General features: G+C 42.8%; 1 protein-coding gene across 5 annotated transcripts in view; it reads left to right on the top strand.

Annotated features, from left to right (window-relative positions):
- The window catches only part of mpped2a (metallophosphoesterase domain containing 2a), a 71,038-nt gene extending 49,828 nt beyond the window's left edge, over positions 1-21,210 (top strand). For all 5 annotated transcript variants that reach the window (XM_040136422.1, XM_040136439.1, XM_040136430.1 and 2 more), the window contains exons 5-7: positions 16,712-16,827; positions 17,980-18,093; positions 19,023-21,210. In XM_040136422.1, coding sequence (XP_039992356.1) covers positions 16,712-16,827; positions 17,980-18,093; positions 19,023-19,141 — 349 coding nt within the window. In that variant the 3' untranslated portion in view covers positions 19,142-21,210. The remainder of the gene's footprint in view (positions 1-16,711; positions 16,828-17,979; positions 18,094-19,022) is intronic.
- The last annotated feature ends 661 nt before the right edge of the window (positions 21,211-21,871 follow it).

Genomic DNA, 21,871 nt, shown 5'->3' with positions numbered 1-21,871 from the left:
CCAATAGTCACAAGTAACATCCCAATATAGGCACATGTGATTAACGTTGCCATGTCGCTTACCCTACATTATTAGGCAATGCAGTACATTCATTTATTTATTTATTTATTTGACGAACAAATGTTGCGTGTTTTCTTAATCAAAAGATTTTGTACTTCAAATGAGAAGACTGTTGGCCGGAACAGTGAGTATGCAGTGTTTCCAACCAGTTGAGAATTTACTACTAGTGGTGGTGGGTGGCGTGGCATGAGACCGATATGCATGCAGAGACTCGTGCGGTTTAGAGCAGGAGAGTTTAACCCAGGTTATTTTCTGTAGCTAAAATTTAAAGCTGTCCCTCAATCTCTGCCTCACATGCAGACTATCGGTGGATGATAGCTAGGCCGATGTGCACGGAGAAGCTTCTAGTCCCCACTCAGTTACTGCAGCGCACGAAACTCAGGTGTGTGGCCAAACATTAGTTAGTTTGAAAAGGACGAAATACAATTGTTCTAATGTAAGATTTACCTAAGTTGCAACCGAGTGATTTCATCTACCTGGAGGGGTTGTAATCTGCCTGGGCGAGCAGCAGAGGTAGAGCCTATGAATGGGAAACGCTGGTATCTGACCCACAAAACTTCTTCCTGTAAGGAATCCTTTCTGTTTTCCTCTGTGGTCCAACTGCTGTAGTTTTTCTCCAGCGGCAACAGTCAGCCTTCAAAGTGTGCTACATTTCCAAGAGGATTAATTAGATTAAACTATGTTTGCTCGCTCCTTAAAGTGTTTGAGTTTTCTCCTACAGGACTGTGTGGCTGTGTGTGTGTTTTTTTTTTTGTTTTTTTTGTTGTTTTTTTTTCTTTAAGAGAATAATCAGTTGTATTAAGAAATAATGAAGGGATTGGTGGGCAGCTTGGAGCCTGTAGGTCCAGGCTGCTGTTGGTGGCTGAATCAAGAATCCACACAGTGTTGATTTACAATGTGTGTGCACGTGTTAAATGTGCCCCCCCCCCAGTCTGTCCATTGGATCTGCCCCAGCATCAGGACTGCTCTGTTTTGCTGCTTTTGCCGGATTGCAGCATGTTCATGTTTTTGATGTCTGTGATGGTTAAGACTGATGTTTTTCTCTGCTGAAGCACCTGATGAGAGGCAAAGAATCGATGCTCAAATGGGAGGGTGGAGTATAGTGTTACAGAAAAAGAGAAGGGAAATTATTTAAAAGAAAATAATAACCATAAAAAGTAAAGATTCTGCCAGTATCACTAACTAATTTCTTCATGTGTCCTTGTTAATGTCCATAAATCCCTGCTATTTTCCACTTTCGTCATTTTTCTAAAATCTCTGTAAAGCTACCTAATGAGTTTTCAGATTGTGTGAGCCTTTTGTCTGTCATTTTGACCTCCAGCCTGTGTTAGCTCACGCTACTGTGACTTGGGTTTGTTCACAGTGGAAGTGGAATTACCAGCCGTTAAGCCTGAACGGGGATCAGCTTCCACATGCCAGCCTTGCCTGCAAAAGTGAAACTGGCAAAACTGGCCTCACAGCAGCTACAGCTTTTTACAGGTGGAAGAATAACACATCTGAAGAGTGTATTTTTTCTAAAACACAAACATTTCTTCCACACTGAAATATTTGTCCAGGCACTCGTTTGAAATGATGCTTTTCGCCCTTGTGTGGCGGTTGAAAAATATAGTCAGAGCAGGGGAAAAAAGACAAGATACCTGGAAACACTGGCACAATCCTTTTTAATTAAACCAGGAAAAGATTGTTGTCAAGCAAATGGACTGATATCCGAGAGAGGGAGAATGAGCGAGGGATGAAAAGAGACCTGATGTTAGGAATACAGCAGGAGATTAAAGACGGTGAGCGAATGTTACAGACCCCTGGCCAGCTTGCTGCTTTAATGAACATTAGGGCTGCGGTATAAATTTAATGACCTGTGAAACAAACTGCGTGGCTGAGACCAGTGCCTCTGAATGCTAAGTAGCTCTATTATTAATACCAGCTCAGAGATGCCACTGTGTAAACACATTGTAAGTCTCTTTCCCCTATGAGGCCCGTTAAACGCACTGAGGCCGTGTGATGGCGGCTCAGCGCAGATTTCTGAAACAGGGTCGCGTCTCTCTTTGTACCTCGCAGAATTAATGGCATGTTGCCCATTAACAGCGTACCTGTGCTAACTAACGGGTTATGAATAGCATTGCAGCTAATGGCTGTGCAGGTTAGTCACCTTGGTAATGAATACCTTAGTATTGGGGCAGGTGAGGGGTAAGTGGCAATAAATAGGTTGCTGCTCACAATTCAACAGATTAGCGAGTGTGAATGAAAAGCAGAGTTGATCCTTTGCTGTTTGGTGACATGTCATCAATTTGTGCACAGTGTGGTAAAAGAATAGTGATTCAACCAGCAGATAGTTTATAAAAAAAACTGTTTTAAACCAGAATTAGATTTTTATTCATTCGCACAAGTCAAAATCAAACAAAGGACCTAAAAAAAATAGCATTGAAAGTAGCTCAAGAAAGGTCGATTCATTAATTCAACCTTAATAATCTAAAACAATATTCACAATGTCAAAGATGTGTGTTCATTTTTGAAGAAAGAAAGAAAAAAAACACAAAACTATAAAACAGAGCTTACAATATTTTAAAATGGGTTCTGAAGGACTTAAAGAAAGATAGATTTACTGAGATAATGATTTCCATAAGTTAGGACCCCTGTATCTTTAAATAGACCTCTGATAGTGAGGTGTTTTGTGAAGATTAAGATGTGATAACCTTCTGGTTGTTTAAAAATGGATCAGTGGATTTGTTTTAAAATAAGACGATAAATGATGATGCTTTAGCTGTAAGAAGTTTTAACTTTTCGAGAGAAGGAGCAGATGATCTGCGAAGATTTGAATGGCTGGTTGGTTTTTTCAGGGTAAAATATGTCAAACAGGACGTGATGTAGATAAGGTTTGTTTGGAATCAGCAGAGGAAGACAAGGATTATCACATCAGTTCCCCTTTCAGCATATTAAACCACTCACCTTATTGCGTTTCTTTATGGGGTGTGTAAACCTTCAAAACCTTGTTCCTTTGCGTAACACACCATGGTTGTTTATGGTGGTTGTTGTCAGATATCTTATGTCCTGCCCAGACTGTCCTGCATTTGTCATGCGACTTCATTGCGGTTAAGAAGCCAGGCTGCAGGTATGGGGAAGGAGCCCTGAGTCTGATTACAAGCGATGCAGGCTTAATCAAACGATCCAGCATAGCAGGGTGCCCAGGGGAGACTAGGAGAGCCCAGAGGTAGCCAGATGTATGTGGCATGACGAGGGATACGTGACATGGGGATTCTGCTCGAGGCTATAAAATGCAATCACAATTCCCTGGAAGGGAGCCCAAGATCGCTCAGTAACCAGCCAGGGAGTAAAGGCAGTCTGTCAGCAGACGGTCTCCTGCGCTCCCCCTGAACCCAACCTCAGGCTACCTGCTCATTCAAGAGAGAAGGTGGTAAACCTCCAGGCTGCTCTTTCAGCTGGCAGGCAGCAGTGAGTTTCTGTCATTATCGAGGCTGTGGTCGTGGTTACAAAGGGAGCACATGTATGTCTCCGACATCTGAATCTGCCCATCTGTTTGTTTTTTCTTTGCTGTGTTTGTCCTGGTGTATGTGTGTGTACACTGGCAGATCCTGGGCCCAGCAGGACTCCATCTTGTTACCGTCCCATGCTGTGTCTCAAGCTATGAGGCGATAAATATTTGAAAAGCAGAGGAAGCCCTCTGTCCCCAGCTGCTGTGGCCTGAGGTGTGCCAGCCCTGCATTAGCTGCACCTTTTACCAGCGACTTAGTTTTTTATGCCTAAACATAGATCTCAGCTCAAAGTTTACCTTACAGTCCTGGCCATTATTTTCTGCAGAACCTGGTGTGAAAGGTCACCAATCTAAGTGCTGGTGCGGCTGAATTCAGTGGATGTAAAGAGCTCAGATGAATAAGTAATACCATCAATGACAACAAGTCTGGACACGAAACTAGAGATGCTAAGTGCTCAAAGGTTTTTGATAGAGAGAAAAGATGTGCAGGCTCCGCTGAGTTGTCTTGCAAGTTTTAGAAGGAAGAAAACATTAATGATTTAAGATGGAGTGACATGGAAAAAAGATGAGGCAAAGGCTCAATCAGACTGTTATATTTTGCAGTTCACATCTTCTGAAAGCAGCCAACACGTCTAGCTTGGTATAGAGCGTATCACATTGGGTGAGGATTACACTTCTGTATCTGTTCTGCAGCCTGGACATCTCTGTTCACGTAGATTTGGTTACTTTGGGTCTGGGGCTGTTTTTCATGATTTGGGTTGTTTAGTTCCCGTTAAGGGAACTCTTATTGTTAGAATTTATTATTGTATTTTTAAGACAATGGTGTGCCTCCAACTTTGTGGCAACGGTTTTGGAAAGGCCACTTCCTGTTTCAGTGCGACAGTGCCTCCGTGCACAAAGCCAGCTCCAAAAAGAAATGTTTTTTTTTTAGAGATTGTTAAAGAACATGACTGACCTGCACAGACCCCCGACCTCAACCCCGTCCAACACCTTTAGGATGAACTGGAATGAGCCAGACCTCATCACCCAACATCAGGGGTGGACCTCACTAATGCTGTTGTGTCTGAAAGGAAACAAATACCTGCAGCCATGTTCAGAAAGGGTTTTTTTTTTCCTTTTTCATTTTGTAGTTCTGTACAGATGAAAATTGGACAGTTTGTTAATAATTGTTATTCTTACCATGCCATCAGCAGCAGGGCTTCTAGCATCCTCGCCACTGTCGCCAGACTGCATGCATTTTACAAAAACACCGATATTTTGGCCTGACTTTGAAACGTTTCGGGGTTGACGTCTGTCCATCTTCGGTTTTAGAGGGATTTCTAACACCTGTTGGAAAGCTTCTATTGCACTTAACATAACGAGTTGTCAAACCTGCGCCTCCTTTGCTCCGCTCTGTGTGTGTGGGGAGGCGCTAAGAGACACGCACGGTGAAACAGAAAGCAAAGGAGAGGAGAGAAACGCGGTAGGGGGAACACTATATTTTGCGGCGTAGGACAACTAGAACATCACAGAATAGCAGAGCTCCCTGGAAGACTTAACATTCACCACAGCTGGAACTGGTTTTCTAAGTAGTTTTTTTTTCTTCAATCCTCTTCACACACAAACACACTCACACACATTCCTTCCATTTCGTCTCCCACCACACCATGTGGCTCATGAGGGCGTCGTGGATTGTCTATAGTGTGCCATCAATCACAGCGTTAACGACAGCTCCATAAACAGAAGGGCAGCCTACCTACTGGTTTTCTGCTCTGCGGTGATAGCATTCACATCGTCCTGCGGCACTTCCCTTCCTTCCTGCTGACCTCTGCACAGTTTCAGTGGCAAGGACGGGGCCTCTGCTTATCTCCACTTGCTGAATTTAGACCCACGATGGCGGTGGTAGGAACACCCAGGTGTCAGCAGGGATGTAGCATCGTAAATAAAAAGGTGGGGAATCTGTGACCTCCACTCAGTGATCAGTGTCAGGCAAACAACCAACGATAGAAACGAAACTCACTTATATTTAGGAAAAGTATTTAAAGGAAGATGTCAAATTAACGGAGAAAAGAGAAGGGCTTATTGACCAGTGTGGTGGCTGTAGCATGGGCAACTAACATCTTAAATTTCCATTATTGATTAATATTTGTCATTTTCCAGATTAATCATTTTAGCTGATAAAATATCTAAAAATAGTGAAATTGCCCTTCATAGTTCAGTCCGGTGCTTAAGTTGATGTCCTTGACGGCTTTTCTTCAACCAGCATTCCAAAATTTTACATTATTCAATTTTCAGATATGTACAGTATAACACACAAAAGCAGATTATCCTCACATTGCATGAAACTGGAACCAACAAATGTCAAGCACTCAATGACTCATCAAATATCAAAATTTTTGTTGATTAATTTTTTTGTAGATCGATGTAGGTTTACCTTCCATAGGGAAAAAAACAAACAAACCCTGTGCTTCTGGATATCTCAAACATTTTCTGTCCCCCTAAAGAATCATATTTCATATTAACTTTGTATTTTTTGGTTTATATTTTATGGGTGCGTCTGCACAACCCCTGAGTTCCTTTGTTCAGGCTGCCCTGTTCAAATTGTGTTTTGTTTTGTCTGTGTTCCGGCTCTTTGTATACAAACCCATGAGACTAACAATGCCAGTTTGTGTGCTTTCCTGTGCCTATTGTTGCCACTCCGTCTTTGTGTCCTCACTAACATCCACTCGTTGTAAGGTCGGGACAATAACCACTAACAGAGTGCCACAAATCTGCACTGGCTTGACCCCGTGGCCCTTCCTGTTGCCTTTAACGCCAACTCCTCGTGCTCCCCCTTCACCTTTGACCTCTGCAGCAAAGACTGGCTGGCCTGTCATGTCAGGACAAGGCAGGGTGCACTGGGGGCATTTTTACAGGGCGCTGTGAGAACCTGCTGATTTCTTTCTCATAATCCTCAGGAGGAGAATAATTCCACACTGCAGAACAGACAATCACCAATATAATAAAAAGCAGTAATGGCATTTAACAGCTTGCAGTATGCTTTATTAGTGTTTTTAGTTTCCTCTTCATCTGACTGTGACAAGGAAAGCCAACTAGTGTGAAAGCTGTGAAGAGAAACAAAGCCGGGGCGCCCTTATGTTGGGAAATTAATTTTAAAAGGACCTGTTTAGTAATCAAGGGCATGTAATTTGCACTGAGGCAAATGCTGGCCATTGTCAGGGTACAAAAGGTCTTTGCGACTTGTAATCTTTAATAGCATAAAAACCTCTAAAATAAATGCTTTTTATTGATGCTTAAATCTTAAATTACTAACTCAGTGTTCACTGCGTGGCAAAATTTGTTAGGAACTTTATGTTAGAGTGCTTGTTGTTTTTCTTGTAAACTCTCAAAGCAAGGCCTCGTTAGTGACCATTATTTGTTCATAACTTTTACATGGAGTCTTGGAGTATACGTGGTATAATCGTTCTTTCTACAAAATGCCGTACTTGACCCTCACTCCTCTTGACTCTGAATTTATGTTAAACATGATGATGTCAAATTTAAAACTTCACTATGTCAGATTAATTGCTGTTTAATGGACACCTGGTAGACAGGTACGTAGAGAAAAAAAATGAAATTATGCAGAGGAAAGAATGAATTCCTTTCACGCTGCCAGCAGTAAGTTTATTGAAAATGCGATGTTTCGGTCATAGACTTTTGTAAGGCATCGAGCTCACAATAGGAAACAGTAAAATCTTTATACTAGAGCCCCAGGCTACAACAAGTAATCAAAAGGGAGTCAAATCACAAACAGCTGAGAACGCAGCTATAAAATCACACTACCGACGTCTGTGTCCTTGTGCATTTGGCACTGAAGGCTCCCTGTAACATCATGCACGTAACTCGCGAAGAATGCGTCTATGATATTGATTTATATACTGTATATTAGTTGGTGGAAAGTGAGGCTAAAATGACTAAACAGCTCCTGCAGTCTGGTGTAAAAATACAAAAAAGGAGTGACAATTGGGACAGGGGCAAAAATAGTGGCCCATGTATTGAATAATGAATGGTTTCAGAAACAATCTGGCTTTTTATTAAAGTAACAAGGATTTTAAGTCAGAATCTCCCAACTTCTAATGTCACCCCTCTGGGCTAATTCTTGTCAAAGCCACCTCACTTTGTTGTTTTTGTTCTTTCTTTCTTTCCTTCTGGTAAAAATTTTTTTTTTTTTTTTTATAGAGCAGCAGACCGTCGGCGTTGGGCCTGAATTGGCACAATGACTGGCAGAGGCCAAAACACACTATGGTCCTTTTTAATAATTTCCTTTCATCCTTTATCTGCTCTCAGTATTGTATGTCATAAATGAAAGTTTGAGATTTTCACAGCTTTTCATTTTTTTTTTTTTTTTTTTTTTCAATTAACTTGCAGATCTGGAGCTGTAGTCTTTGTGCTGAGGAAGAGAGGCAGTGAAGAGGGTACAGCTTTGAAACGGCCCAAAAGACACACCTGTGCAACGAAGTGCGTTCATTCCGTTTTCAGATCACCTCGTTCCATTTAAAACCCATAGAAAAAGGGCTGCAGCCCCGGTCCTTGGAGCGGAGCTGGAAAATGAAACTTTGCCTGTCAGTTATTGTCACAGATGAAAGCATACTATTTCCCAGAGATATTATCCTTCCTCCTGCCTCCCTTCACTCCTTTCTTCCTCTTTCTACATTGTTCTCCGGGATCAAGTTCATGGAGGTTGGGGCTGGAGGAGGGTAATGGGACCCTTGTCCCTGTGTCTCAGGGCAGTTTGAATGGGTCTCGGCCCCTGCCCTCAGCCCCCAGCCCCCAGCCCCCATACAGGCTCTCTGAATAGGACCCAGATTCCCCCCTCTGTTTATTATTCTGGTCTCCAGTTTCTCCAGTCCTGCCCAGCTTCCTGACAGATCCATATTTCAAAGTGTTTAGATTCCATGTTCACATGTAGACATATCCATGCTCCCATAACACCTTGCTGCTCCTCCCAAACCCCACCTGCCACATCCACAAGTAGTTTTGTACCAGCGCCACTACAACTACTATAACTACTTCGCTAAAAGACGTTTAGTAGTTCACACTAAATATGAGGTTTTTCTGCATTTCTATGTCTTATACAAAAGCAAATTGAGTATCTTTGGGTTTTGGACTGTTGGTAGACAAAACAAGTAACGGGATGAGGTCACCTTGGGCTCTAGGAAACTATGATGGGCATTTTCCACTGTTTTCTGACATCTGATAGTTGAAACGAATTGATTAATCAAAGAACGTAATCAGCTGATAAATTTGTAATAGAAACAATCATTAGTTGCAGCCTATATGTTACATTTGTGCAAAAAAAAAAAAAAAAAGAAGATGCATCCAGTAAAACTTTTCGTTTCCTCCAGTCTGCCAACTTTCACATACTGATACTGATAGGTGTATATCTGTGATAAGCTAATATCGGCCAATGTAATAGTCTGGGTCTGGTTTAAACATCATGGCAGAGTGAAGCCCAGGAACAGCAAAAACATATTGGGGGAATTTAGTAATATGTAAGGTGCTTATGAGGGGATAAATGCGCAAATATTTAGTGCAAATATTATTTCAGTAAACCTCCCTTAACCCCCCCCCAGGAAGAAGTTTCTTAGATGTAATGATGACAGGGTATACACTCCGAACCTCTGTGCTCTCATTTGATTTCCTGCTCCAATGTTGGGCACTTGCCCTTTTCTTTTTCTTTCTCTCAACGTCTCTCTGTCTACTCACACACACAGTCTCACACACACACACACACTCACTCAGACCTGTATGTCATGAAGTGCTGGGAGCTGCCGGGTCGTTGAGGGCAGCTGTGTTTGCTGCGAAGCGTCTGCTGGCTGATGCAGCAGTTGTTTTACATTAGCAGCCTGCAGGTCAAACTGCAGCTGGCTGCATCTCAGGGTGGGGACAAACCCAAGGGAGAGAGCGTGTGTGCTTCTCTCTGCTCTGAGTATTTGTGTGTGTGTGTGTGTGTGTGTGTGTGTGTGTGTGTGTGTGTGTGTGTGTGTGTGTGTGTGTGTGTGTGTGTGTGTGTGTGTGTGTGTGTGTGTGTGTGTGTGTGTGTGTGTGTGTGTGTGTGTGTGTACACCAGCCCGTCTGCATTGTCGTAGCCTTTCCTAAGCGAGCTAAGTCTGGTGGCTAACCCTTAGCGCCTCGGCATTTGGCAGCATGACTGCAGCGAGATTAATCCATTCCACACTCCATCAGTCAATAGGCACAGGTTATTAGTGCCGGGGCAGAGCAGAGCACACGCTAACATACATACATAGTCACTCACACACGGAAAGACACACACATTCACGGCCCCTTCCCCCTTGTGACTTCACCCTCTACCTCGTCCCCAAAGTTTGCAAAGGTGGCCTTGGTGTTGAGAGGCCATTTGTCAAAACCCAGCCGGAGTCTCCACTTGGCTCCTTTTAATAAGGCTACCTGGGCTCAGGGATTGCACACACACACACACACACACACACACACACACACACACACACACACGTACACACACAGGGCATGTACTCTGCCTTGCACATACTCATACAGCTTTGAGTGTCAGGTGGTACGTCCCGCGGGGCTTATAAAAGTCCCATTAACATGGACTTCCTCATTGGTTCTGGCAGGTTGATCAATTAGACCCTTCCCCCCGCTGACCCCAGGGCTGCTCTGACTGAGAGGTCAGACACGATGGATCGCTGAACCTGCACACACACTCTCAACTCCCCCCCGCCTCCCTCTCTCCTTTTATCTCTGGGCTATTCACGGTGCAGGTTGTTCGTCCCGTCGTGTGTTCGTTGGCAGGCTGATATCCCAGGGTGCAGCTGTTTTCCGGCTTTTAGGTGGAGGAGTATCCTTTACCTGAGACATGTTTCTCTGCTCTCAACGCGACCAAAATACACACACACACACACACACACAAAGTGCTCCCTCTCACCCTACAGGGACGTGTGTTTGTACATCTGTGTGTGGTTGTGTGTGTTCTTCTGCTGTTCTTCTGCAGACCAAATGTTCACACGGAGGTGACACAACTTCTCTAATGTGAGGACTTGCTAGTTCTCACTTTACTGCTGGTCCAGTCGAGGGTTAAGCGGGCTTCATACACTGTCCGACCTGCTTGTCAGGTGGTCGGATAGCTTTGGAAGCCCCCTCCCTCCCCCAACACGTTTCCAAGACCGTTCCCGGGGCTGTTGAACTGGTGTCGGTAACTTTTCCGAAACTGGTAAACAGAAAATTCTTTTCAGTCAATGGCTGCCTGAAGTCTGTAACCCATGGACATCACCAAATGCTGAGTTTCCTCCCTTGAGATGCTTTGCCAGGTCTATACTGCAGTTGCTTCCCGGTGCTGGTTGTTTGTGGGTCTTTCCACCCTCAGTTTTGTCTTCGGAAAGTGAAAAGCATGCTCAGTTGTGTTGAGGTGAAATGACTGACTTGGCCATTGAAGAATATTCCGTTTCTTTGCCTTGAGAAGCGTAATCATCCATCTGCACTGTGAGGCACCGTCCGTCAGTTTTGCAGTATTTGGCTGAATCTGAACAGATGATAGGTCTTCAGGGCTTCTTAGTGTTGCTGAGCTCACCGGTGGATTCCCTCTTTTTAAGAACGTACCAAATTCTTTATTTGGCCACTCCTAAAGTTTCTGCCATCTGTCTGATAGGTTTGTTTTTGTTTTTTCAGCCTAATGATGGCCGCCTTCACTTGCATTGACACCTCTTTGGACCACATATTGTAGAGTTCCCATGAACAGCTACCAAATGCAAATTCAGCACTTGGAATCAACTCCTTTTATCTGATTAATTTGTCATGAAATAAAGAGGGAACAAGCCACACCTGGCCTTTAGACTGATTGTCAGTCAATTGTCCAATTACTTTGAGCCTCTGATGAGGGACTATGTATAAAAATGGCTGTAATTCCTAAACGGTCAATGTAATATTTTTGTTAAACCTCTTGAATTAAAGCTGAAAGTCGACACTTCAATCACATCTTGATGGCTTCATTTCAATTTCATAGTGGTGGCGTACAGAGGAAAAATTACGAAAATTGTGTCACCGTCCAAATACTTACGCACACAACTACATTTTTGGTTTTCACCTGTACACAAGAAATATAATATTCCAATGGGCAGATTATCGTGAAGTTTGCGACCACATTATTCTCCTCAGAATATGAACCTCAATCAGTATGAACTTGAATCCTCTAGTGCCATCTCAGGACATACATTTCTTAAAGTCCTAATTCTAGTAGGACTTTAAGACTGTTGATCCCGACTATGGTGAGTGTTAAGTAAATGAAACATCGGTATATCTTTGAAATGGACATCGCAGCCTCTAGGGAGTGTAGTCAGGCCTTTTAGGAACTTTGCAGGACATTATAGGAATTGTTTGTTACAGTGTTTGGGGGGGGGGGGGTCCTCATTGAGTTTCCGGGCTCAAGAAAGGAACGCAGTCCAAGGTCTTACAGGTGTGGTGATACAGACAGAAAGACAGACAGCCTCATCTTTCCAGCTTGTGTTTTTTGTTGTCAGGTCTGTAGTGCTGTGTCTCCGTTGTATGACGAATGAGACACAAGTAGAGGTGGCTGAGAGTCTGCGTCTGTGTTTGGTAAACAGTCTGCTTTGCACAGGGTAAATGAGTGTGTGTGTGTGTGTGTGTGTGTGTGTGTGTGTGTGTGTGTGTGTGTGGTTCAGGGACAGTATGAAAGAGAGTTTGTTAAGCAGAATGGGGGGGGGGGGGCTTTGTAGGGCCAACCTCTGATTAAACAACAGGTTATATGAAGGGGAAAATGATTGAACATTTGTAACCTCAGAGGCTCCCAGTTTAGAATCATTGCTGTATTATTTAATTTTTCAGAAAATAGAAAATGTCTAAGAGTAGATGGCACTGAGTCAAACAGTCCATGAATGCCAAAGATACAGGGGGTTATGTAAAGTGCCAGATGTAAGACAACACTGTGTTTAGCAAAATGCAGCATGGATTTGCGTGCACACTGCTTGGAAACCAAAGACCTGTGTGGAGGTCTTTGTTTGAAACAAATCTGCCAGTGTGCAGCTTCAGTGGTACAAACTTTGACCAAATATAGACCAACAATTCGGTGAACTGTGCTCTTCTGTTATCTATTACCAACATAACATCAGAAAAATTCTCTTTACATGTAAAAAAAAAAAAAAAATGTGAACAGCTCATTTTGTTTTAATTTAATTTTAGTTTAATAACAGTTTGCTTGGAATCGTTAATGTAAACAATATGATAACCATACCATATGATCAATATGATGAGATTCAACTGAAGGTCAGGAAATGTCACAAAAAAAACCATACAAGTCAGTTCCAAAATAGGGCTCCAGCTATGTTAGGTATTGATCAACCTGCAGATCAGTTTTTGGTATAATCGATGAATCGTTTGATCCAAAGATATTCTGTTTGCAATTATTTCAAACTGAGAAAATCCTCACAAGGGAAACCCTGATGATTTTGCTTTACAATTTCTTTCAATGTTTAATTGATTATCAGAATAGTTGCCAATTATTTTTTTGTTGATCAACAAATGGGACTAAATATTTCAGCTATATGGTTTTTAATTACAATTTCTTTGGAAACATTCATTTCTACACCAGAATTTTGATGTGATTAAATCAGTGTGATATCGCCAGGTGCTGTGAGATACCAAAATAATTTGGGGGTTGGAGACACCAGAACATTAGAGAAGCTTTCCCTTTAAACAGCTGGTCCAGTGAGGTGTGAAAAGAAAAAAACAAAAAAGGTCACAAAGATCCGTTAAGTGTGGGAGGGGTCAGATTAAAAGGCGTAATGAGAGGAATGAAGCGTTCAATTTGTGTGTGTGTGTGTGTGTGTGTGTGTGTGTGTGTGTGTGTGTGTGTGTGTGTGTGTGTGTGTGTGTGTGTGTGTGTGTGTGTGGTATTAGGGGGATATCATAGCCTGCCTAGGGACCCAGAGAGAGCAGCTCGGGGAGCAGAGGGGTTAAGAGCTGTGTCACGTCCAGAGAGACGCCACGCCGCCGTCCTAATGATGTCCACAGGCCTAATTGAATATTGACGTTCTGCACACGAGAGCTAAAGGGCTTCTGTCTGCTTCACCTCCCGCTGCCGTCCTGGGTTGCAGATTTTTAACCTGTTTCCACCGTTTGATTCCCGGGAGTGGGATCCTTAAATGCCCCTGTTACCATGGTTACCGGCTTCTCGTCCTTTTTAGGCAGTGTTTCGTTTCATTATGTGTGTCGACGTTTGGAGCCGATGTTTGAGTTAAAGAGTGTATTTTTTTCTAGTTTCCTCTTCAGTAAGTTTTCTTGCTGGCTGCGGGGAGGTTTGATGATGTTCCTCCTGAAGTTAAACCCTTGACATCCCATGAAAGCTGGAAGGTGGAGTTTCCTGTCTTCGTCTTCCTCGTCATTTTCTGCAGAACTCCTCCTCTCTCTCTCTCTCTATCTCTCTCTTTCCCTCTTTTCTCTGATTGTCGCCTCCTTGCTCCTTTTCTTTTCTATTTCTGCATTGCTTTTTTACTTCCCACTGTGCCTGCCTCCAGACACTTCTCCTTTGTTGCCACGGCGACGTGCTCCAGATGGTGAGTGTCAAGGCAAGACTGGGCTCTGAATGTAGTCTGATCACAACACACACACACACACACACACACACACACTGGTCCGCATACTGTATGTGCACTCTGAGAACAGACTGAGACACTGGCAGCGTACATTCTGTTCAACACTCACATCCTACTCAGAAGCTGGTGGGGACACACACAAACACACACACACAAACACACACAGCCTCAGCAGTACAGTATAATAAAACCTGTGTCACAGCCACACAGGAAACAATCTCTCCTTTATGTGACCGGGATGTCATTAATCTTGGCGGAGGTTAACAAATGCACTTACGTGGAAGGTATATTTCTTAGGCAGACAGCCGACAATGGGGCCATTGTGCCGTCGAGCTGCAGCACCCCGCTCTGCATTCAGTCAGGACCTTTTGGTTGGCTCTGGATCCACAGCTCATGTCAGGGGTTATGTTTCGTCTCCCAGATGAATGTGTATGTGCGGGAGAAAACGTGGAGCATGGAGCAATATCAGCGTTGCAGCTGTTTATTTATTTTTGCAGCAAGAAACCATGATTTATTTTTCCAAATGGGGGGATGCATTCAGCCATTTTTCAAAGTTTGGCCTTGTCGCTATTAGTCAAAACCGGAGCCAGACAAATGACAAATACCCTGCTGGTGCTTTCTTTGTGCATCCGGCTGACCAGACCAGCTCAGGTCTGATTCACTACTTTCTAAGTTTCTCCGTAGCTGCTGCGGCAGCAGCAGTGGCAGCAGCGGCGGCAGCAGCAGCGCTATCAGCGCTATTTCCATCCAAGAAGCGGCGAGTCTTCCCAGTAATCCATTAGACTTCCATTAGCTCCGATTTGTGTGATTAGTTCTAATTAATCAGTTCAGTCTGTGGCCTTCACTCCCCTGCGCTCTCCTCACATTTCATTTTTAACCTCATTTCTCAGCTCTCCACCAAGCGAGAGACTGAGGCAACGAGCGAGCGAGCAAATCAAAGAGCGAGCTTCAGGTCTGCCGCTGCCGTTTTGTCCGAGAGCATAAACACTCGATACTGTCTTAGCCACCAGACCCCAAACGGGCAGAGCCGGCGCTTAGACTGCATTATAATGCTCCTTTGTCTGGCCAAGCTGAATTAATGGGAATTTTTTGCATCTTATTTTCAGAGGAGATACTTTAGGAGCTTGGTTGTGTTTTAAAATGAACCGGGAGGGCTTCTGATCTCACGTTTTACACATCTTGAGTCGGCTCTGGCTCTGGTTAGCCCCACTCGGCCTTCCTGTGGAACAGTAAGTATTGATTGGTGCTGGAGCATCCATCCTTCACTGTAACAAAGGCTATTGATGTTTGTGGAGCCCTGATTTCCCCTCGGTAAAAAACCATATGTAGCACCATCGCTAAGTGACTGGGAGCTGCTCAGAACTCAGCGGCCTGTCACAAAGTAACCTGGGAATAACGGAGCCAAAATAATCTTTTCATCAGCAACTCTCTGCTGCTCCGTGCTGCAAACCTCAAAGTAAAATTAAAAGATTTTTTTCTTGGGGTGTAGCGGTAGGTCAGCTTATATACTGGGGTATTATGTGATGATAATCTATCTTCCTTTCCTCAGTTGTCAGCTTTCTTCTGCCATTACCACTATTGTGATAAATGAAGGCTCAATTTATCAACCAGCCTCTGCTCGATTTCTTTTTCTCCCCCCTGTTTTCCCGCCCCCGCTCCTACATCGAACCTCTGCACGGTTTGCTTTATTTCTTCATCTGTTTTCACCCCCCTGCATCCATCCATCCATCCATCCCTCTTTCCCACTCAGCCAGATCGAGGCTTTCTTTGTGTCTGCTGGGGGAGGCTGAGATGCTGCCTCTCACCCTGGAGCTGCAGACTCCCATCCAGCTGGAGGTGGCCTGGCTGCTGTCAATCAGTCTGTAACTGGGTAGCAGAGGGGACGGGGGTTGACACATGATGTGGCTCCCTGCTGTATAGAAATTCAGTTTTTCTTTTTTGTTTTGTGTTGTTTTTTTTCCCCCCAGTTGCTCTGCACAGTCGGTCGTATATTTTTGGCTTCTAAAATTAATTAAACTTGATTGTGACTCCGAATTTAAGTCGCCTTCGGTGGTGCATCCAACCAAACGCTCCCTGTCAATGGGTAAACAGTCTGACCAATTGCAGGTGTGTGCTCCATGTATGCAGTGATTGACCATCTCATGCACTTTCACTACGTAATGTGGGTAACAGTCACATACTTCATTAGCGCGTCGTTGTTGTATGAACCTGCTTTAAGAAAGCTCGCAGCACTTTGTGTTATGCACAGCCTTTTTAATTTACTATTTTAGAATTTTTATAAAACCCTAAACATGCATCTGTCTGTCATGTGAACACTTTGTTTTTGTTTGCGGTTATTTGCCTTAAAAGTGTATGGTATAAATATAATATAAATTTGTTAAGTGAATTTAGTAAATAGCATCAAAGCAAGACCTTCTTGTCGTTGCATCTTTTAAGCAATGGCATGCTGACAAAAAGGTGCTTAAATTTAGTGATATATCCATTGCTTCCCGGTACCGATTTAGTTTCATGCCATAATCGTGGCAGAGTTAGTCTCCTGATCTCTCTCCCCCTCTCTCTGCAGGACTCCGTGGTTTAACGGCTGGGGGTTCAACCTGCCTCGGGGCCAGTCTCTGCTGGATAAATGGAACCTCGTCCCCGAAGGCATCGACATCCTGATGACCCACGGACCTCCTCTCGGTGAGTCCAATTAACCAATCAAGGTCCCCTCATCACCATATCTAATGAGGTTGTGCCTCATTATTCAGAATCCGTATGAAATCACTGGAGGCGTCACAGCAGGCTGTGTGTGTGTAGGTGTGTGTGTGTGTGTGTGTGTGTGTGTGTGTGTGTGTGTGTGTGTGAGAGAGAGACTTATGTTATAGTCAACTCTGTTTTCTATCTAAGTCCAACAGTATCTTGAGTAAACACCCCGAACACAGTCCATGATTCATTATTTGTGTTTGACTTTATGAAAAATAAAATACATACTGTTTGGTTACAGTTTTTTCTCTTCGCGACAGACTGATTCAGTTTTCCTCTCCTTCTTTTTGTTAGCTAAAAAAAAAAGAGTTCTGGGTTGTTTTTCCCCATTTTGTTTTTTGTTTTTTTCTTCTTTCTGCTCTCCATCTGGCTTTATTGAGTGATTTCCTTCCCTCTCGCCTACGGAGGGTTGCTGCTGTTGCCGCTGCAGCAACCACTGTGGCCATTTGATTGCACGGAAACTCGATTTTTGCAGCAAAGTGACAGACGCTGCAAACGATTGGAGAGAGACCATGGGAAAGGAGAACGGGGCTGGGGGAGGGGGGCCTGTTGAAGATGTAGGGTGGCTCTCTAAAACAGGAGGAGGAAAAATCCATGTGCCGCACAACTGTGGAAGAAATAACGAGGACGGGTTTCATCTGCCACAATGTGTTTGGTTTTCTGTTGTGAGGCTTTCACTTATTTACAGGGTTGTGTATCAGGAGCTGGTTCTGAACTTGAAAAGGCTGCAAATACACAAGAACTAGGAATTTGTTCTAAAAAGTACTTTTGGATTCTGAAAATAAAGTGCCAGTGAATTTTCGTCAGTACGGTCGCCCTGTGATGCACCAGAACTGCATATGGCAGCCTGACTCTGCTAAAAATACAGATATTTGCTTTCAGTAAAATCTGTTTCTATTCTTATTCCGACCATATGACAGGAATCAGAGCCAGGATTTTGTAAAAAACCAGATTCAATGAGCACAATTTATATGTGCCATGTGATGGGTCAGGCATAATGGAAAGCACTGAATAAGACTGATAGACCACACCAGGACTGCCTGGGGAACTGCAAATTTTAAAACGACTGATGTGTCTGTCGGGTTGCAGGTTTTCGAGACTGGGTCCCTAAAGAGCTGCAGCGGGTCGGCTGTGTGGAGCTGCTCAACACGGTCCAGAAGAGGGTGCGACCCAAACTTCACGCCTTTGGAGGCATACATGAAGGTACTGAGAATAAAATCCAGGGTCAGGGGTCGGGAGGGTCTGAAAAAGTGGACGATATGTTATCTAATTTGTCGCCCAAGCTTGTTCTGACCATAAATCTGAGCGGTTTTATATATATATATATATTTGCAACTCTCCTCTAGTGAACTGCATTGGAGAGTTGTTTTTCTAATCTACGCAAAAGCAGGATAGTGGGCAAATGTAGAAAAGGGATCTTTGACCAGCACACGAGTAAAGACAAATTCAGGGGGAATGTGTTGTTTTGCAGAGGGAGAAAGGTTTAGATTAATGGTTTTCTTGGATTAGTACATCACGCCCTGAAATAACAGATAATTCACACAAATTACTTATTCATACACTCAATAAATTTATTTTGTTCACTAAGCTTCTACCTTGAAATCAATTAATACATTACATCCAATTATTGTGATCCATCTTGAGCTATAAAGAGCTTCAGGACCTTGAAACTGACTTTTAATTAACTGGATTCTCACTGGATGAAATATCATCAAAGTTTTTTCCTTGAAACAATCCCTGGTTCATTAAAAAAAAAAAAAACTTTTAAGGGGTGTCAAAGGTAACACAGCGTTGTGTTTAGTTGCCCAAACCCAAAATTCTATGCACATATTTCAGCTCTAAATCAAATTTAAACTGTATTAAACCCAAGCTATTCATACCAATTAGTGCTGAGACAGGAAAATGGAACGGAGGTTACGAAATGAACGCGGAAAGTCGACGGCAGGAATTCGTAAGCTGAACAAAAAGTAGTGTATTGAGCACACAAATGAGTGACAATTTATCAAATACCCCCCCACCCCCACCCCCACCCTCCACCCGAATGTGTTTTTGTGTGGTTTTGACGTCGATGTTTAGGTGTTTTGAGTGTACGGGGCCTGTTTCTGACTCCTGTGTCCCCCACCCGTCCTCAGGCTATGGGATCATGACAGACGGCTACACGACGTTCATCAACGCGTCGACCTGCACCGTCAGCTTCCAGCCCACCAACCCCCCCATCGTGTTTGACCTGCCCAACCCCTCCAGCTCCTGAGACCAGAGGACGAGGGGGGTGGGGAGGGTCACGGGCAGGATAAACTACTCTTTTTTTTCTATAAATATGTCGAGTTTAAAAAAAAAAAAAAAAAAAAATTCTAAGTGTTTCTTTGCAAACTTTTGGTCTTCTCTAAGCTGTTGTTGAGGTTGAGAAGATTCGGAGAAGGGCGGCGGAGGGAGTTTGTCTGGGAGGGTTAAAGGAGAATATCGGTGTTTTGGGTTTTTTTTTTTAAAGTTCATGCCAACAGTGCTGGTTTCCCTCCCAGAGTTTTGTTTCTCTGCATGCAGTCAGAATAAATGCAGACATCAGGGCTCTGTTTTCCTCCAGAAGAACAAGAATGTGTTCCAGCGTTGTTCAGTGAGGAAAAACAACTTCCCACAAAGAGCGAGATTATCCATGAAGGAGCAAAAAGAGTGGAGCGTTTTTATGTCAGCGCTACGTCATGTCACATTTGGCTTCCTGTCAGTCACCCGACAGCCACGAGAAGAAATGGAAACCTCATCCAGGAAATAATCCCTCAAAAATACGTTGCCTTAGAGCAGAGCACCAGACGAGAGCATTTTTTTTTTCTTTATCGTGAAAGGTTTTGGTTTTTTTTGTTTGTTTTTTTTTCAACATAATGAGACAACAGAACAGTAATTTTTTTTTTGGCCAAAGGAAAATACTATTTGGTGATCCTGAATTGATTTTTATTTTTTTTATTTTTTTTGTGATCACAAAATAACTATTTCATGATCACAGGAAAACAAAACGTGAAGATCATTTACACGCTTGTCCTCTCTGGCCTTTCATACCACCTCTCCGTCACGTCTGCGCGTCTTTAGTCTGTGTTTTTGTCAGCTGACAGCAGTTAGTTTGGACAGTTTGTATTTTAAAAAGTAACAACAAAAAGAAGAAGTGTTATAATCTGGATAGTTACAACATGGGATGCAAAATGAATTTGGAGGGAATGTTCAAATGAGCTACGAGTCTAATAGACACCGGTATTCTCCTTTTCAGAGGGATTCTGTGGTTAAACAATCTTGCTCTTGATAAATATTGGACAGATCTGTAAGATAAATGATGCTTTGTGAATTTGTATAATTTCTTTGTTTGGTTTGCATTGGCCGGACAATGGATGCCATTGTTTTATGTTGTATCATCAGATATTCCGCGAGTAGGTTTTCTGTTTTCTTTTCGTTTTTTTTTTTTTTTTTTTTTTTTTTTTTTGTTTGTTTGTTTGTTTTTGTTTGTTCGTTTGTTTTTCTCGTCAGTTCCTCTTTTCATATTCGCTGACAGGGACGCTGCCTTAAACTAGCTTTAATGTTCTCGGCTAGAGCCCCACTCTCTGCGAGCTCAGAGAAAAGTCTTTATTTATTACCCATCATCCCCCGCAAAAAAACCAGACCTGACTAACGCAGGGACAGAAAGCTGTCGAATTACAGCCCGTAAAATTTACTTTGTAAACATCGCATTATGGATTTCTGATCTAATTTGGAAAATGTATGTATAAAATATATATATTATATATTCATGTTGTAAAACATCCGTACTAAAAGTTGTGTTTGACGAAAAAAGAAAATCTGGTGCATTTTTTTTTTTTTCCTGTATGCACCTGTATGACTGACATGTTTCTTCAAGGCTCCCATCAGGCGCTCTCCAGAGGTTTCTTTAATGTTTTTTGTATCGACTCTCCCAGTAGGGTAGACATTCATCTTGGATGAGAGAGGAAAAATTTGTCAGAGTCACAATCCAACAGGTGCTGCTTGTTCCCAACAACACACCTGCCTAAACATTGTTAAGTTGTCCTTTAAAGTGTAAATCTGATAGTATTTGTGTTTTATTGCTTTTTTTTTTTTTTTCTAATTTTGCACTGTGTGTAAATGCAATCTTGCTAGCACAAAAAAAAATGTTGCCAATAGTTGTCTCAACTTTGCCGCTGTAAATGCTCTTTTCGTGCTCTGTTCCTCTCTCGCTCTCTGATTGTATCCCTCTTCATGGAAAATGTTAGTTCTCTCTTTCAGTTCATTGTGATATATTTAGCTGCCTTTATATGCAAATAAAATTGCAAGATTTTTACTTATCAATCTCTGTCTTGGTTTTTAATCTTTCAAATGCGACCGAGCCTTCGAGTCCCGGCTTGGTCCTGAATGTTTGAATCCAACTTTGAGTCACCGGGGTCAGTAGTCCCTCAGTACTTCAGATCAAGCTCACACTATTTTAATCATTTGAAACTGGGGATTTTCGAAAATCTTTTGTAAATCCTATCGTATTGCCTGCACAGAGGCACGAAGGCGCAAAACATTATTAGATAAAAAAAACAAACAAAAACAAATCAACAGAACATAAAACAGTTTTTCTGAAACGCAACTCAGAAATGCTACGTTTTGCACCTCACGGTCAACTTAGGACAAGAAGGGTGAGCAGTTGGCCAGAGGTGGGACGAAGTCGTCTTTTTGCCAGTCTCAAGTCTTGGCTACGAGGTCCAGAGTCAAGACCAACGAGTCCCAAGTCACGTCCAAGTCCCACACGAGTCATTACGTGTCCTTCACCAAATTTAATGCCATTTTTTTTTTAAAAATCTTAGAACTGACTAAAAGTGTAGCAATTGCAGAAATATTGAGGTTTTTAAAAATTCAACTTCATTAGTTTCACAGTTTGTAACATTTAAAAATCAAATCACCAGGTGTGGCTTGACGATCTGTGACCAATGTTCAGTCATCTGTCATTTCTGACCTACGTGTTCTT

This window comes from Xiphias gladius, chromosome 1 (assembly GCF_016859285.1).
Source record: "Xiphias gladius isolate SHS-SW01 ecotype Sanya breed wild chromosome 1, ASM1685928v1, whole genome shotgun sequence".
Classification (NCBI taxonomy): Eukaryota; Metazoa; Chordata; class Actinopteri; order Istiophoriformes; family Xiphiidae; genus Xiphias; species Xiphias gladius.
The sequence above is the reverse complement of the archived record's forward strand: the minus strand, read 5'-3'. Positions and strand labels throughout refer to the sequence as shown.